The sequence below is a fragment of the Odontesthes bonariensis genome, chromosome 14 (genome assembly GCF_027942865.1).
Source record: "Odontesthes bonariensis isolate fOdoBon6 chromosome 14, fOdoBon6.hap1, whole genome shotgun sequence".
Classification (NCBI taxonomy): domain Eukaryota; kingdom Metazoa; phylum Chordata; class Actinopteri; order Atheriniformes; family Atherinopsidae; genus Odontesthes; species Odontesthes bonariensis.
Genome location: NC_134519.1, coordinates 22,202,366 through 22,218,910, shown reverse-complemented (window position 1 = coordinate 22,218,910; position 16,545 = coordinate 22,202,366). Strand labels below are relative to the sequence as shown.

At 42.9% G+C, this 16,545-nt stretch overlaps 2 protein-coding genes across 5 annotated transcripts; one reads left to right on the top strand and one right to left on the bottom strand.

Moving 5' to 3' along the window:
* The first annotated feature begins 5 nt into the window (after window positions 1-5).
* Window positions 6-9,361, top strand: prpf38b (pre-mRNA processing factor 38B). Of its 3 annotated transcripts, XM_075483575.1 has the most exons (6): window positions 6-427; window positions 1,170-1,238; window positions 1,442-1,593; window positions 2,383-2,443; window positions 3,711-3,952; window positions 8,023-9,361. In XM_075483575.1, exons 1-6 carry the CDS (start codon window positions 218-220, stop codon window positions 8,690-8,692), a joined length of 1,404 nt encoding a protein of 467 aa, XP_075339690.1. In that variant the 5' UTR covers window positions 6-217; the 3' UTR covers window positions 8,693-9,361. The 3 variants fall into 3 exon arrangements, with proteins under 3 accessions (XP_075339690.1, XP_075339691.1, XP_075339692.1); XM_075483576.1 differs by lacking the exons at window positions 6-427; window positions 1,170-1,238 and having other exon boundaries at window positions 1,555-1,593; window positions 2,383-2,457; XM_075483577.1 differs by lacking the exons at window positions 6-427; window positions 1,170-1,238 and having other exon boundaries at window positions 1,569-1,593; window positions 2,383-3,077.
* Window positions 9,362-9,672: 311 nt separating this feature from the next.
* LOC142398346 (fibronectin type III domain-containing protein 7-like) lies at window positions 9,673-15,722 on the bottom strand. 2 transcript variants are annotated; one of them, XM_075482307.1, is made up of 13 exons: window positions 15,466-15,722; window positions 15,079-15,336; window positions 14,687-14,947; window positions 14,019-14,276; window positions 13,679-13,942; window positions 13,331-13,594; window positions 12,967-13,236; window positions 11,768-12,028; window positions 11,410-11,670; window positions 11,006-11,296; window positions 10,604-10,840; window positions 10,466-10,519; window positions 9,673-10,371 (listed from the first exon to the last, which is right to left on the bottom strand). In XM_075482307.1, exons 1-13 carry the CDS (start codon window positions 15,674-15,676, stop codon window positions 10,070-10,072), a joined length of 3,192 nt encoding a protein of 1,063 aa, XP_075338422.1. In that variant the 5' UTR covers window positions 15,677-15,722; the 3' UTR covers window positions 9,673-10,069. The 2 variants fall into 2 exon arrangements, with proteins under 2 accessions (XP_075338422.1, XP_075338423.1); XM_075482308.1 differs by having other exon boundaries at window positions 9,673-10,359.
* Window positions 15,723-16,545: the final 823 nt, after the last annotated feature.

Below are 16,545 nucleotides of genomic sequence, written 5' to 3'. Positions count from 1 at the left end.
ACGTTCCAGTTCCAGTTCCAGTTCCGGTTTCACCTCGCAGTAGCACTTTAGCTAAAACGGCGGCGGGAAGTTCTTATCAACATTTTAATCCCAACTTCGCATAAACTAAGCGAAGAAATTTGTTACCAACTGACATTTAGCTATCTATTACCGATGGCTCTGTAGCTGGAAATACGTTAACGGTAAACTAAGCTTCGCGGCGTGGGATTTAGCTAAAATGGCTAACGTCGGAAACCAGCTACCAACACAGGCCGTTAGCAAGCCTACATCAGGAAAACATGGAAATGTATTGCCCCTATGGGGCAACGAAAAGACTATGAACCTCAACCCAATGATTCTTACCAATGTACTTTCCTCGCCGTATTTCAAAGTCCAGCTTTATGAATTAAAGACCTACCATGAAGTTGTGGACGAAATCTATTTCAAGGTAAGGCCAACATTAGCAAATGCTAACCCGCACGCATGCTATTAGGTAACCATTACTAGTCTGGGTTTATTGTGGTAGCAACGTACAACGGTCGTCAAGTAACAAGCAAAACTGTAATTAAATAGCGCACGGAATAATTTTAGGCCTACAACTCGGGAAGATGTAAGTTTAGAGTGTGATTTTTTTTTTTTTTTTTTTTTTTTTTTTTCTTTTCTTTTCCCCAGACATATGTGTAATGTTTTGTCAGTAATTTCTGAATAGCGTCCGTTTAACGACACAACGACTGAGCTGTACCAGGTTAGATGACAATAGGTAGCGATAGTTAGTATATTTTTACTTCTTCTATTTGTATTGTGCGTCTTTGGCCAGTCTGTATCACTTTCTTGGGTATATCAGGGGACCTGAACACCCCCCTTGCCTATTCTCTATAGGCTCGTTCTGTAATCTGCCTTTGTTAAACATTATGTAAAAGTTAATTTAGACCTAGTTGGAATGCAGCCGTTTTACAATTTTAAAAAGCCAGCATCATTTCAGAATTTAGGGAAATATTCTGATATTTGTAGTATTCTAGAGGCATGTTAAGTTGGGTTTTCATTAGAGATGGGTCGGGGTGTCTTCTAAAGTCTGAGCATTAATTACGAAATATCAGGAGTAAAAGCACATTCCTCTAAGTTTTATAGTTTTGTCTTGAGTTTGATCAGACTATGTGGGAATGTATTTGATTTTCTCCGTGTGCCTACAGGTCACTCACGCTGAGCCCTGGGAAAAAGGAAGCAGAAAGACCGCAGGCCAGACTGGAATGTGCGGAGGGGTAAGTGAGAAGTACGTGATTTTTATATTCCCCCTCTACATTTCTTTACTGATGTGGAGGAATATTTGTAGATTAAATGAAGTGGGAACTGTAGTATCGCAGTGCCGGTGGCAAGTCGTCACTTGTTATCAAATATTAGCTGTAGATGACGTGCTGTGATTTCTTTTTAAAATTTAAAATATTTCCCTCTTTATCTGTGGTAGGTGCGTGGAGTTGGGACTGGTGGGATTGTATCTACAGCTTTCTGTCTTCTATACAAACTGTTTACTCTCAAGCTTACTCGCAAACAGCTGATGGGTCTGATCACTCACACAGACTCTCCATACATCAGAGCACTTGGATTCATGTACATAAGGTATGATTCTTTGCATGAAACGGACACATTTGATTGTTATAATTCTGACATGTAGGCATTTTTATTTCTTCCTGTTTTGGGAGACAAAGGTTTTATTCTCACAGCTGTTTTCACACAAGAACTGCAGCCCCCAAATTTTCTAGACATCACCCAGAGGAGCTGTAGATGCAAACGTGAATATCAGAATCAGTCAGACTGGATATTTCCCGGGCCTTACATTTCTAGCTCCTTATCACAAAGTGTGGGTATGCCTAATGTCTGCTTGAGCCCAGGAGTGAACAGAGTGAGTAACCTCCCAGATATTTCACAATAAGGGAGTGTCTGTGCCATTGTCTGCTGCTATGCGCTCTGCTTTCCACTGATTTATTAATTTTTTTTCAATATTTCACATGCATCCAAAGGAATGCGTCATAAATAAAACACTACAGTGTTGATAGCAGGAGGTGATACTTCTACCCAGACTCCACTCTGGATCATTTCCAGTAGTGAAGGCACTCTTCACAAAGACAGTGTCAATGATATTTTTGTAGAAGATGCAAAGTTCATGTGTTTAATTTGCTTAAAAGTGTCATTTAAAGGTAGGAGCTCAGTAAATGAATCCATTATGTGAAGTAAACGACGATAATGTTGTATCGCTGGTGCCACAGATCATGGAAAGTGGTGTGTGAGCATCCTCGTAGGACTTCCCACTGAAAGTAGATGATTAGAAATGGAAGTCTGTGCGTCTATCGGAAGACAATTCTCTGAATTGAATAATCTATTTGTGCTTTCTGTTTTCTTGTGTCTCAGATACACTCAGCCCCCGGCAGATTTACTAGAGTGGTATGACGGTTTCCTGGATGATGAGGAGGTATGTCACCCCGGGTAATGATTTAACATTGTTTCCTTTGTCTTTTTTTTAATAAGTTTTATGAAATGCAAAGTCAGCTACCACACTTTAAAAGTCACTTCCCTCCCCCATCCTTGTGATGCTCATAGCTGATTTTTCACCTTTGCCTTCATTTGGCTTAATTGTCCCCCAATTTTTGTCCTCTGAGCCTGAGTAGCTAGGTTACTTGCTCACTGCTCTGCTGCTGATTTTTCTCAGGGTAAGTACCACATATGATGCTGAGTAAATCTGTCAGTCAATGTAATATTAAGGCATGCCCTCTGTTTAAAAAAAGAAAAAAAAGAAAAAATCTTTTATCAGGACTTGTTGCACAAAACAAAATTTGGGATAAATGGCAATTCGAGTGTTCACACAATTTATGAACGAAATGTCAAATTTAGCATAAGTTTTACTTTTCGTGCCTTGGTAAAAAAAAAAAAACAACCTAATCTGGTCCCAGGCTGTGCAACCAGGCCTTCTTTGTTGTTCTGTTGTGTTATATTTGAATTGATCATCATAAAATCGTACCCAACTGGTTATTTCCCCTGTTTTTTTCTTTAGATGTCCATTGTGCAGCAGGTGAATTGGAAATTGTATCTCAGCACTGTTGGTTTGCGTGAGTGCAAAGCAGCTGTTCTTTACCATATAAGTTGACATCTTTTCAACTGGAGTGCACTTATCCACCTGCTCCAATCTGTGCTTACACTGTGGGCCTTTTTTTTCATCCTCCATGAGAGTTCATAATGCTTTTGGGGAACTGAAGGAGGAAGTGGACCTTTCTCTCTCTTTATCCCATTAGCACTATGGTGCTGCACTCTCCCTTCCCTTCATTTGTGGATCAGAAAGTAAATTAAATCAAAATCTGTTTTAAAACACGATTTGAAGGAAAATGGTTGGTTTTACAAATTTAATGATTTTTTTTTTTTTTAATTTAAATTTTTTGCCTTGATGGTTATTCAAGCTCACGCTGTGAATACAGACTCCAGGAACTGCCAGACATGTTAGATGAGGCAAACGACTTGTAATATTTATAGTTTTGTTTCCTCTGTTAACAATTATCAGAAGTAACGGCAGGCTTATTTGATATGAGAGATTAAGCTAGATGAACAGAGGTGAAGGTTCAGTACTTGGTCATCACAAATTACTGTCTGATGCGAGGCAAGATTGAAAAAGCAATTACATTTCCTCGTGTCCTAATAATGTGTACTAATTGAGTTATTCTGTCTTTTCCCAACTGTGTGATTTTTAGGAGCTTGATGTAAAAGCTGGAGGTGGCTGTGTGATGACCGTCGGAGAAATGCTCCGCTCCTTCCTGACCAAACTGGAATGGTTCTCCACGCTGTTTCCCCGGATCCCAGTGCCTGTCCAAAAGATAATCGACCAGCAAATGAAGGCAAGGCCGCGCAAGATCGTCCAAAAGGAGACGCAGGAGGAGGAGGCGACGGCCGCATTCACAGAGCCGGGGAGACAAGGGGAAAGGCGGCGCTCCAGGTAATAGATTTTAAGATTCTTTGTGTTGCTGTGTGTTTCTAGATGAATGCTCAGAGAGCACAGTTTGGGCGTGTAAATTAGTAAACTCCTCCTCCACTTTTCCTCCATGTTGAAATTTGTAATGGTAATTTCTCTCTTCTTAACCAACATACCAACGCTTTGTCCCTAAACTCAGTGGTAGAATTACTAAAGAACAATCTGATGGGGAGAAAATATGAATATCTGTTTGTGATTCGGGTGAAGAGTCTCTGGTGACCACTTCCAACTTTGAGCAAAAAGCAGTTTGTGTCAGTTTGTAGATGTACCGTATACGTTCAACATCGTAATTTCTCTCCTGATGGTAAAGAAATGTGGAAATGATCGACACTGCGTTGGAAAAGATTAAATCGGATGACGCTGTCACCTTTGAACTTAGGCTACGTGCCCACAACAGATGTGCCTATCTTGCACACGGCGACGGCGTTTTTAGGAGTTCAAAACGGAGAAAACGCAAACGCCCTCCAGAGTGGAGATCTTGAAAACGATCAAACCTCTCGTCGCCGTAGGAACAGTTCAAAACGCAGAAGTGCGTTTTTTGCACACATTAAGTGGGTAGTTCTCCGTGAACGACTCCCATATCTCACTACATTTATTTTGGACACTCTCCCAATCCACATTATCCACTGCCTTCCTGGCTTTGTAGTTCAGTGTCGTGTTCAGGAGCAACTGGACCTAATCATCTGTCCAAACAAAGTTTGAAGGCGTACTGTTGTTGCCGCCGCGCTTCGCCATTTTCTTCCAACTGACGCGGAGGAAGTAGCCACAAAACAGGCATTTCTCATATTTATTACAGTGGAAACCGCTTATAGTGATCACGTTGGTCCAGAGCCAATTTGAACACTATAAGCGGTTGATTACTAAAACCGAAGTTGTATTACAGTACAGGTATTTCACTTATTTTTTTTATGGAGAATATCATCTAAATGCCATTTGTATCGCTTTTTCAATGAGAAAAATGAAATGAAACGGATAGCTTCAGCATTTACTGAATTTTATTATCATGCAAGTTTAATTACAGTACTGCGCAGTGCGCAGACATACTGTAGGCTAACTCAAATACAGTACGTTACTTATTCTCTGCTGTGCCGCCGGTGCAATTTTTTTCTTACAAGTCTGAAAATAAAGTTTGAAATCAATCCGCCTTTCAGCACCCCTGCTCGGATCTATGCTCCTCCGTGCCGGTGTTCTGTCGATTTGTGCTACTTGGCGTGAAAATGAAACTTAGAAAATCGGCTCGGCGCATGCACAAAACCACAAAGTAGCAATTCTCGACAAGTAGGAGTAATCGAATGAACACCGGCCTCCCATCTTACAAGAACCAGCCTGGAGCTTCCAGCGGTCACACGCGCATTCAATCCGCTCTCCAGCACCCATCCTCGGACACATGCTCCTCCATGACTTCCTTTTTCCAGCCATGATTCGCGCGCTTGCTGCCCGGTGTCAACTCGTTACGTTAGCTAGCGAGGCAGAAGCAGACGTCCAGAAAGGAATCAAGGAAGTAAAAAATAAAATAGCTACACGTAGTTTTAAAATTATTTTTGCACATGTTTACATTCATAAAATGGCCAAAAATGAACATTATAAGCGGATTTCTTGATTACTATAAACGAATTATTTAAACAGCATTTGTATAGAAATGATTCCGTCCCAAGCCTTTTGATCGATATAAGCGGTTGATTACTATATCCGTGACCACTATAAGCGGTTTCCACTGTAATATATAACAATATAACTCATATAACAATACCAAAGGTATTGTTGCTACTGCCACCTACGTTCGGGGCGTGCATACTACATCGGCAAACTGCGAGTTTTATGAGTTTTATACGCTTTCCCTGTTCCCATGGATAGACAGATATCCACCCCCAAGCGCTCGTGAGAACGCAGATAAATTGTGGAGGAAAAAAACGGACATCTGCGTTTATGCTTCAGAGCGTTGTCGTGGGCACGTAGCCTAAATCCCTGCTATGTGTTGAACTTGAGGTGGGGCATGTTCACTTGTGTGCAGCCTGCATTTTATTCCAATAAATCCCACAGATTGGACCTTTTGCATTTAACAGCTAAAGTAAACGTACAGTACCCTCCAAAAGTACTAAAACCCCTGAAAATGTCCAAGCGTTATAGCACAGCTGCTGTGTTGGTCAGTTTAATTGACACAAAGGGGTGTCAAGAAATGCTGAAGCACAAACTCTTAAAACGACATTGAAGAAGAGCAGTTTTGCGTTTAAAGCGGCAGTCTGCAACTCTTTTTCAAGCATAATGCCTGGAACTGTCCGGGGATTCTGAAAGTAGTACATTAAATACCCCAATACTAAAAAAAAAAAGTTCTCTAGGTCCCCTATATGTCCCGCTAGGTCCCTCCAAAGCCAGCAGGTTTGTTTACAAAATTGCAGTCTGGACCGGTAAAAGGTAACCAATCAGGTTACGAGCTGGGCTCTGCTGCCTGTCAATCACCGATTGTGCACGCGCGATACAAGGTAGGCTCTTCCCCACGCTTATTTATCTAGACTATTGAACTTCATTACGGGCTAGTCCACTTACTGTGTCTTCCATGATAGCAAATGACAGGTGAGTTGATGAATGAGGAGTCGTGTAGGCGCATCTGGCGTGCACGTAGACGTGCACGAGTTCTCATGTGTTTTGATGGGGCGGGACAGGAAGTTGAATAACTTTTTATTTTTCGGTTAAAAAATAAGCATTTCTTGCATTTTGCGACTACGGAGGTCACCGTTTTCAACTTCAAGCGTTCTGATAGATCATGTAAACTCTTAAAATGCCAAAAAGTAGGACTTTATGTATGACAACAACAAATCTTGCAGACTGCAGCTTTAAGACGCCAAATCGGTGACTCAAAAGGCACTTTAATTGCGGGCTCTCAAGTATATTTTGAAAGTTGTTGTTTTTTAACTCAGAAATTGATTTAACAGCTTTAAAAAGGTCGGCATGAAAAGAAAACGTTTCTAACTTTTTCTGCTATTCTGCTCAAGCTTTTAAAAGGCTGTCAGAAATCTTTTTGAATATTTTACTTCCATGCCAGTTTGTCAAACAGAGGGAGGTCCGCGTTACCTTCCCCCGCTTCTCTGTACTTAAAGCTGCAGTCTGCAGGATTTGTTGTTGTCATACGTAAAGTCCTAATTTTTGGCATTCTAAGAGTTTACATGATCTATCAGAACGCTTGAAGTTGAAAACGGTGACCTCCGTAGTCGCAAAATGCAAGAAATGCTTATTTTTTAACCGAAAAATAAAAAGTTATTCAACTTCCTGTCCCGCCCCATCAAAACACATGAGAACTCGTGCACGTCTACGTGCACGCCAGATGCGCCTACACGACTCCTCATTCATCAACTCACCTGTCATTTGCTATCATGGAAGACACAGTAAGTGGACTAGCCCGTAATGAAGTTCAATAGTCTAGATAAATAAGCGTGGGGACGAGCCTACCTTGTATCGCGCGTGCACAATCGGTGATTGACAGGCAGCAGAGCCCAGCTCGTAACCTGATTGGTTACCTTTGTCCGGTCTGCAATGTTGTAAACAAACCTGCTGGCTTTGGAGGGACCTAGCGGGACATATAGGGGACCTAGAGAACTCATTTTTTTTTGTATTGGGGTATTTAATGTACTACTTTCAGAATCCCCGGACAGTTCCAGGCATTATGCTTGAAAAAGAGTTGCAGACTGCAGCTTTAAGTGAGCCAAGGACCAAATACAGAGGACAAAGAATTCCTAGAACGGAGTCTTCCGGACAGATGGGTCAAAGTTCAAGATCTTTGGTTCAGACCTTTGTGTACAAATGTACCTAAACCGAAGCTGTGCTACAAAACATAAAAATGTTTGGGCTTAATGCTAATGTAGAAGTTACTGCTGTATCCATATTTAAATTCAAACATAATAGTGACAAAGTCCAAAAGTGACTTATTTTTGCCCAAGCAGAGATACTGGTATCAGGAAAAACTACTTGCCATTTTCGTACGTAGATTTGTTTACCTTTACAGTTAATTTATCAGCGTTAAAATGTCTCGTCTTTGCCAGGACACCCAGACGGACACCGAGCCCCAGGAGGTCGCCAAAACGGTCGCCCAAACGGTCGAGGAGCAGGAGCCACCACCGCGAGAGAGAGCGCCACAACCCCAGCTTTGATCGGGAGCTGGAGAGAGAGCGTGACCGCCAGAGGAAGGAGAGGGACCGAGACAGGGATAGAGGGGACAGGGAAAGGCGGCGATCCCGTAGCGCAGACAAAAACCAAGACCGCCGAGAACGCAAAAAAAGTCGCAGCGTCAGCCGGGAAAGAAGGAGTGAGCGCAGGGAGAAAGAAAAAGAGGGAGGGGATGACAGGAGCAGGAGGAAGGACCGGGAACACCACAAGGACAAAGGCACTGAAAGGGAGAAGTCCAGAGATAAGAAGAGCAGAGGGGAGGCAGACGATCGGAGGCATAAGGATGATAGGGACCGGCACAGGGAAGAGAGGAGGGCCAAAAGGTCGAGCCGGAGTCGGAGCCGTGACAGGAAGCATAGAAGTGGAGGAGAGGAGAAGAGCAGGAAAAGGGAGCGCAGCCACAGCAGAGAGAGGGACAGAGAGCGAGATGGCGAACAGCGTTCTCACAAGCGTAGTCGTAGCAAAGAGAAGAGCCACCATCAGCGAGAGTCCATTAACGACCATAGTAAACATAACGACCGCCGAAGGAGTCAGAGCGCTGAGTGAACGTCGGCTCACAGCAGTATTACTCCTGTGTTTTCCTTCCATTTCTCTATCCGACTGCGTGGTCAATCACCTTCACCGAAGAGAAGGAGTGTTAGCACGCTGGACATCTGGAGTTGTTGTGTTTGGCCAATGTAACGTTGCTTTCAGTTTGTTTTTTCTGCTGTCCCTCTCCCTGTTAGAGCGTTGTTAGTCCTCACTTGAAATCTGTAAAGTGACAAAGATGGCATTTTAATTTTCTATGGTTCTCGTTTTTGCCCCAAAAAGAAATGTTTGTACATAATGTCTGGAGACGGTCTACACACTATTAATGGGCAGAGTCTAGCTCAAAGGCTCAGCGCCACACTGTCGACGTATACTTTATGTAATTTATAAAGGATAACAGTAGTTATTTTCAGCCTGCACAAAAGCAATACAGTTATTTTTTAAGATTTGATTGATGTTGCAGTGCTTCTGTGAACGTTTTGAGTTCAGCCTTCAGGAAAAGGAGCTGTGCGGCTCACTGAACAGTTCTGCCCGTGACTGGTGTGTAGATGGTCCGAGAATGTTTTAATCCTCTGAAGGGCAGCCTGCAAAGGGTAATTTTTACCACACACTTGATTCCTGCTTGTGTTGTGTTTGAGTTATTGCTCTGTTGCATTTTGTTTTCTAATAAAACACTTTTATAAACAATGCTCTCTTGTTTTTGGAAAATGTCCAAACAGATGCCGCACAAACTGCAGTGATCTAAAATGAGTTTTATTTGAAAAGTTATCTGTATGCGTAATTGCGTATAGATGGAGATGTCTACCTGCAGATTGATAGAAATGTGGGATTAACAAGTTTTTGCTCAACCCCAAAAATTTAGAAGCAGAATCCAAACAGTATTCAGACAGTTTTATTGGACTATAGTGAAAATAATCTTCATCTTAAATATACATTTAGAAATGTCAAAAAGCGAATACTCATGATGTTTATAAACTTCCATATATATATATATATATATATATATATATTTACCTGTAAACAGGTTCATGCACCATTTACATCAGTGAATATAAAAAGGAACAAAACCCCATGTAAACAATGACAAATCTTTTTTAATGTAACACATTCCAGTGGAATGGAGCCATTTTTTTTCAAAGACATTACTCACCACCTGGATCATCAACAGATTAAGCTTTTGCTGACATGACCTACACACACTAAAGCCCAGCTGTGCAATGTAAAGGTAAACCAGCAGAAATGTAAAATTCTACCCAAACAAATTGCCATGCTTTTTCAAATGTAAAGTCCTGGTGCACTACTAGAACATTATTTGACATTCAAAAGTGCTGCCGCTTTTTCAAAAATAATCATTTAAAAAGGCGGCGTGAAGACCCGCATATTTGTCCCCCAAACTTAAGTATTATTTACGATCCGTTGTGGAACCCCTTGACCCGTTTGCACACACACGGGCTCTGACTCCGGCCCACTCGCAGCTGTGTAAAAAGCTAACACGGTGAGACAGTAGGTGGAGTTGGGGCTCAGATCGGTGACAATCATGCTTTCTCCGTACACCATCAGTTCCTGAGTGTCGCTGAGGCTGCCTTGCTTCCGGATCAGCAGGTTGTAGTAGGTGGCATCCTCCATGGGAGACCACTCAAGGAAAATAACCGTTGGCGTGGCCTGTTTCACATCCAGTAGTGGAGCTGAGAGGCTTCCTGGTGGGGGTGGGAATAAACAAAACATTTATGATTGATTTAGAAAAAAAGCTCAAAAACAATGGACTGATTGTTCTTACATGTCCAAACTTACCATCATCAGGCATTCGGTCACTGAGATCTCTCCTCCTGCGATCTTGTGTTACCACTGAAGAGGAAATGTTTGCGTTAGTTTTTTAAAAAGTACCATTTGTCGAATAATTTCCACACAAATGCAGTATTGATATCCTACCATCTATGGCATCTGTTGGTTGACTTTCTCCTGCTGCGTTACTGGCTGTGATCACCAGATCATTGACAGCGATGTTGGACAGAGAGCAGGACAGCATCGTAGTGTTGCAGAGCTGAGCCCTGGGCGTGACACTGCTGTCATACACAGTGAATGTGGTGGCAAACACAGAAGCGTTCCAGGACACTGTGGCAAAGGAGCTGTTTCCACTGTACGTCACTCCCGAGGGTGGGCAAGGGGCTGGGAGGGGAGAAATGAGAATAAAAACTTTTTACATGTGTTACCTTTAAATTCTCTAACTTCTCCAGCATTGCTTTGAAAACAAACACCATGAAATGAGAGTACCTCATCAGCTGGGTTGCAAGATGTAAAACAGGGTGTAAGCAGTGGCTGAGTGTGGCGTACCTGTTGTTCCATTGAGGGGCACAGATTTGGGGCTTGTACTCGCAGCATTCTTGCTCTGCAGCGTGGCAGCGTAGGATGAGCTGCAGGGGAGAGGGATCTCAAAGTACGTCATGTTCGTCCAGTAGGAGGAGAGCTCGAACAGGGCCTGGCTGTCCCCCAGGAGACTTCCCTTTAAAGTCAGCAAGTTCTCCGTGTCTCCACAGGCGGTCTGCGTCCAGCTGAAGCGCAACACCTGGATCTCCATCTCCATCGGCATCAGCTCTACCTCAACAGCATCCGGGGGACAGGGAGCTAAGGGAGACAGGGGGAGGTTTTCATTTGCTGTTTCATTTGAGAGTAAACCTTACTGAGACTTTTTTTTTTTTTTTTTTTTTTTTTCGCTGAGTAAGGAGGGCATGTCATACCTGCCCCATCCTGCACAGGGTCACTGAAGGAGCTGTTACACGTCCCATCTGAGGCCTGAACAGAGAAATTGTATACTGTTCCACACACAAGACCGCCGATGGTACAGGAGGGGTGCGTGCTGTGGCAGTAAAGCATGTCTCCGTTTCCAGCCTGAGCGCAGCCGTAATAGTCTTCAGCGCTGTCACTGGGCGTCCACGTTAGAGTCGCAGACTGATTGTTACAGTGGAAAGTAACTGAGAGTCCACCTGGCTGGCAAGGACCTGGACACAGAGGAAATTGAAATAGTAACTCCTAATCAAAGTTATATGTCTCTACTTATGTTGATCACTGATATTCTACACGTCTGAGAACAAACACCTGTGTTCAGTGTTACATTCCGACTGGCTTTGCTGGAGCAGTTCTCATGGCTCGCGGTCACAAAGACTGTGTACTCCTGGTTACAGTGCAGCTCTGTTATGCTGCAGCTACTGGAGCTGGTGTTGCAAGTGTGTTCGTGTCCATCCGCAGCCGTAGCCACAGCGCGGTAGGTTTTAGCGACAGGAGAAGGTGTCCAGGACACCAGAGCGCTGTGGTTCCCGCAGGAGGCGTTCACCATCACGTCTGTGGGTGGACAGGGCTCTTTGGAGAAGAAAAGGCATGTGTCAGCAGTTGTAGATTTGAGTTTAATTCCTATTTTTCTTTTTCTGTCTTTCTTTGTTAGACAGCTTTAAGGTGCTGCACTAATGCACAGTAGCTGCATGAAAAATGTTCAAACACATAAACCTCAACTGGTGAAGATGATTGTAAATATCACACCTGTTAAAACGCTAAGACCATTTCATGTATTTGGCACAGGAGAGTTCAGCTTTTGTTTTCTTTATCAATAAGCTCGACATTGTAAATCAAATTACATATAATTACTACTAAATAAAATCTGAATATTTTTTGATTTCTTATTGACTTGGTCTTTATGTTGAAATAAACTAACCATTTCTTAGCTGATGCATGTTTATCTAACAGATACACTGGAAAAAAAATCAAAGTCTTACCAAGTATATTTGTCTCATTTCTAGTCAAAATATCTCATTACACTTGATATAAAACACAACTGCCTAACAAGTTCTATTTTAGCCAGATATAGGGACTTGTTTAAAGACAATACATCTTGAATATCTTGTTAAATGAAAAAGTCTTGAAAACAAATTGTTTTGAGTCACATCTCATATGAAACAAGCTTTTTTTGACATTTGAAGAGGTTTTTAAGCTAATTTCAAGATCACTTTTATCTCAAAAGTCCTAAATATCACATCTTATTTCAAGAAATCTTGACAAGCCGATTTTCACTGGTTCCATTGGCCGATTTTTTTTTTGCTTATTTCAAGCAAAAACGTCTTGTATTTGTTGTTTTTTTTACTTATTTTTGGAGGGGCATTTTTTCCAGTTTATGGGAAGTGGCATCGATCTTCTCAACCAAGTTCTAAGAAACAGGGCATACTTCTGAGAACTATTGTTTCACACAAGAATCTTTCACAAAGACGTTTTCCATAGGTTTTATGCAACAAACAAAAAAAATTTACCCATGCTTATTCTGTAGGGAGGACTTCTTAAACTGCTGCACTGGTCTGATGAAGCTGCTACGATGACGGTGTAACCGAGGCCACATTGTGCTCCGTACAGGTAGCAGCTGGTGCCGGTGCCATTGCACGACAGGAAGGTACGGTCACTGGCCTCTGCTGTGGCAGTGTACACGGTGTTTCCCTCGCTCCCCTCCATAAGGTGCCACACAACGAGGATGGAGGAATTGTGACACTCTGCAAAGGCGGTGATACCAGAGAGCGAGCAGGGGGCTGTGGAAGGAAACAGAGCACATTAACATTACTCTGTAGGATGAATAAATATTGTAAGTGAGCCAAAATGAGGCTCTCGGTATGTCTGAAATACCTGTCTGCAGCTTGATGGTGGCACTCGGCTGACTCTCACACTTGCTGTTTTTCGCAGTGACGGTGAAGTTGTAAAAAACTCCACAGGCCAAATCTTCCACCTCACATGTAGTGTTAGTGGATGTGGTGCAGTTTGCTGTATAGCTGTCTCCACCCACAGCGGACGCGGTGTATCCGTCCGCCCCAGGGGCAGCGTCCCATGAGATCCAGGCAGAATTGGTCACACAGTCCAGGTTGCCTCTGATTCCCTGAGGCTGGCAGGGAGCTGAGAAGAAAATATCAGAGATGGGCTGCTGAGTGGATGGAGCGAGTAACGCAAAAGTGGATGTTTAATTTAAAGGTTTCATACCTGACTGGATGGTCTGGGGCAGACTGTGCTGGCTGCGACAGTCGCCTCTCACAGAAGTGACTTGAACAGTGAATGTTTTTCCACAAGTCATGTTGCTGATGGAGCACGCAGTGGTTGTGGTGTTACATACTTCAATAGGTCCTCCGTTTTCAGCAGTTAATGACACCAAAAAGTGGTCAGCATCTCTAATGGCATCCCAAGAAATATTCAAGTCGTTTGACAAACAGCTTATCTGGGCACTCATGTTTTGAGGTGGGCAGGGGCCTGAGAACACCAAGACAATTGGATTACTCACTCTTAAAATATCTGGTATTCTGTTGACTGGTGTTATATTTCTTACCTGAGTTGAATACAAGAACCTGACTGAGGACGCTGGAGCAGCTCTCATCTACTGCCACAACCTGAACAGCGTAGCTGTTGCCACACGTGAGGCTGGTCAGGCTACAGCTGAGATCAGAGGTCTGACAGCTGTCGTTGCTATGACTACTGAGGGCCATCACTGAGTACTGAACCGCACCCCGACTAGCAGACCAGGACACAACAGCAGAGTTGTTGGCGCAGTCCATGACCACTGAGACATTAGTGGGAACACATGGCACTGCAGATAGAACACATAGGATATTACAGTATATACTGTGGTGGGTAAAAACTTCAACATATTGGATTCAAAGTGAAACAATAATTGATGTACTTATCTATCACAGTGGAATGACACCATATGAATTTAGAAGCTATGTGGATAGTTACAATAATCCCAAAGAAGATGCTTTTCACATAATTGCACCTAAAAGTATCATTACATCGAGTAGACAGCGAAACTCACTAGTTAGCCATGTTAAGGCTGTCCCTGGTAAATTCTATGTGTTCATATTTATTTCCATTCGGTGCATTAACATATTTTGTCAGAAAGAAGTCTTTTGAAAAATATAAAATGTAAAGAAAAGGACCCATGTACTTTCAGATGGCATGAATGTTGCTAACAGTAACTTAATGCTTTTTGATGCTCACCCGACTGCAGACTTGTGGTTTGACTGGAGGTGACGTTACACTGCTGGTTGGAAGCTGTGACCGACACGGAGAAGTTGTGCCCACATGTCAGAGCGGGAACGCTGCATGCACTGGTTTCAGACATGCACATTTCTGAGATGCCTGTGTCTGTCTGCATGGTGGCTGTGTAGTAGTCTGAGCCGTTGCTAGGCTGCCAGGTTACCATGATGATGCTAGAGAGACAATCCTGCGTGGCGGAGATTCCCATAGGGGCGCATGGCCCTGCAAAAAAAAAAGAAAAAAACAAAGACATTTAAGTTTATTTAAAACTGATTTGAGTTCTCTTCTGCTATCATATCTGGGTACATTCATCTTCAGTTTGCCTCTAAGATTCATCTTTGAACAGTACATACAGGTCTGCACAGAAGCTGACGCGCTGTGGTTGCCAGGACAGTGATGGTTGTGAGGTGTTACTGTGAGGCTGTAGTTTTGTCCACAGTTCAATTCAGAAAAGTCAGCTGTGGTGATGTTGGTGCTGAGACTGACTGATCTATTTCCTGCCTGAGCTGATACCATGAACAGCTTCGTCCTGTTGCTGGCATCCCAGCTCAGAGACACCACTTTCATGTCACAGTTCACAGTAGCAGCCAAATCCTGGGGCATGCAAGGATCTGGAAGAAAACAGAAAGGATGGATATCATACAACAAATATCTATATTTGGTGAAATTTGATTTGAAATAATCTTACAGATCGAAAGAGTCAGAAATAATTAGAAACTGGCAAACTCTCCATTCCATACCCATATGTATGATGGAGCTGTTGCTGGGCAGGCTGGTGCAGTTGTCAGCCTTCGCTTTCACCACAACATTGTACTCCTCTCCACAGTGCAAGTCGTTCCATGTGCAGGAGGTGCTGTTGGTGAGACACTTGTGGGTGTGGCCATCAAGGCCGGTAGCTATGGCAATATATGACTCAGCGCCATCACTGGGGCCCCATCTGACAGAACCCATGTTAAACTCACACTGCAAGTAAGTTGATACATTCCAGGGGATACATGGTCCTGTGGGGAGATGATGGTTGCAGGTAAAGCAAGCACATGAAGTCAAAAGAATGTTCATGTGACTTAAAATACAAGTGGCATACCAGTTTTGAAGAGGGCAGGACTGCTGGGGATGCTGTCACACTCGCTGCCCTGTCCGTGCACTGTGACATTATAGTACTGTCCACATGGTAAAGTGGCTGACAGAAGGGTTTGGCTTGTGTTGTGCTTCTCCACATATCCAAGGCTCCCTGTGGCTGTAACTAAGTAGTTCACCACACCTCTTGCCTGGTGCCACGAGATCTGGACCTCCTCACTCTGACAGGACACCTGAGCAGAAACAATCACGGGCTGGCAAGGCTCTAAAAATAGCAAGAGAGAGAAAAAGAGGCAGAACACTTTAGATGAGACCCAGTCCAGCTGTAGGAAATTGGGGCAAGAAGTGATAGAAGTGCATCTCAACTGTTGAAATTTTTTAGCTTTTCCTTATTTGAAATTTGAGTAAATATTCCTTATATTAAACAATGACTCATAACATGTTAAAAACAGTTTAAAAAAAAAAGAAAAAAAAGTACCTTAATGATCAAAGCAGTTTTTATAATGCCCAGTTACATTTGGAAACATTGCACACGTCAACGTTTTACCACAGGTCGATTACAGCAAATCTATTTATTTGAACTAGTCTAATTATTTGTGGTTGATTTATGCTTTCAGTCTCGGCTGGCGCTTGTTGCGCATGCTGATGGTAGCAGTTTTAAGTAGCTATAAACTATCTGGCTCAGGTGATATACTTTGATTGGTGTTAGATATCTTATCTCACACTATTTTGATAACGGAAAG

What these genes read in the sequence shown, in the direction of transcription:
- prpf38b (XM_075483575.1), top strand. Translation starts at nt 218, where the DNA reads ATGGCTAACGTCGGAAACCAGCTACCAACACAGGCCGTTAGCAAGCCT. An exon ending in CTTGGATTCATGTACATAAG is followed by an intron (nt 1,594 to 2,382) that starts GTATGATTCTTT and finishes CTTGTGTCTCAG; the next exon opens with ATACACTCAGCCCCCGGCAG. An exon ending in GGGGAAAGGCGGCGCTCCAG is followed by an intron (nt 3,953 to 8,022) that starts GTAATAGATTTT and finishes CGTCTTTGCCAG; the next exon opens with GACACCCAGACGGACACCGA.
- LOC142398346 (XM_075482307.1), bottom strand. Translation starts at nt 15,676, where the DNA reads ATGGGTTCTGTCAGATGGGGCCCCAGTGATGGCGCTGAGTCATATATT. An exon ending in CACCATCAAGCTGCAGACAG is followed by an intron (nt 13,237 to 13,330) that starts GTATTTCAGACA and finishes TTCCTTCCACAG; the next exon opens with CCCCCTGCTCGCTCTCTGGT. An exon ending in TGACCGAATGCCTGATGATG is followed by an intron (nt 10,372 to 10,465) that starts GTAAGTTTGGAC and finishes CACCCCCACCAG; the next exon opens with GAAGCCTCTCAGCTCCACTA.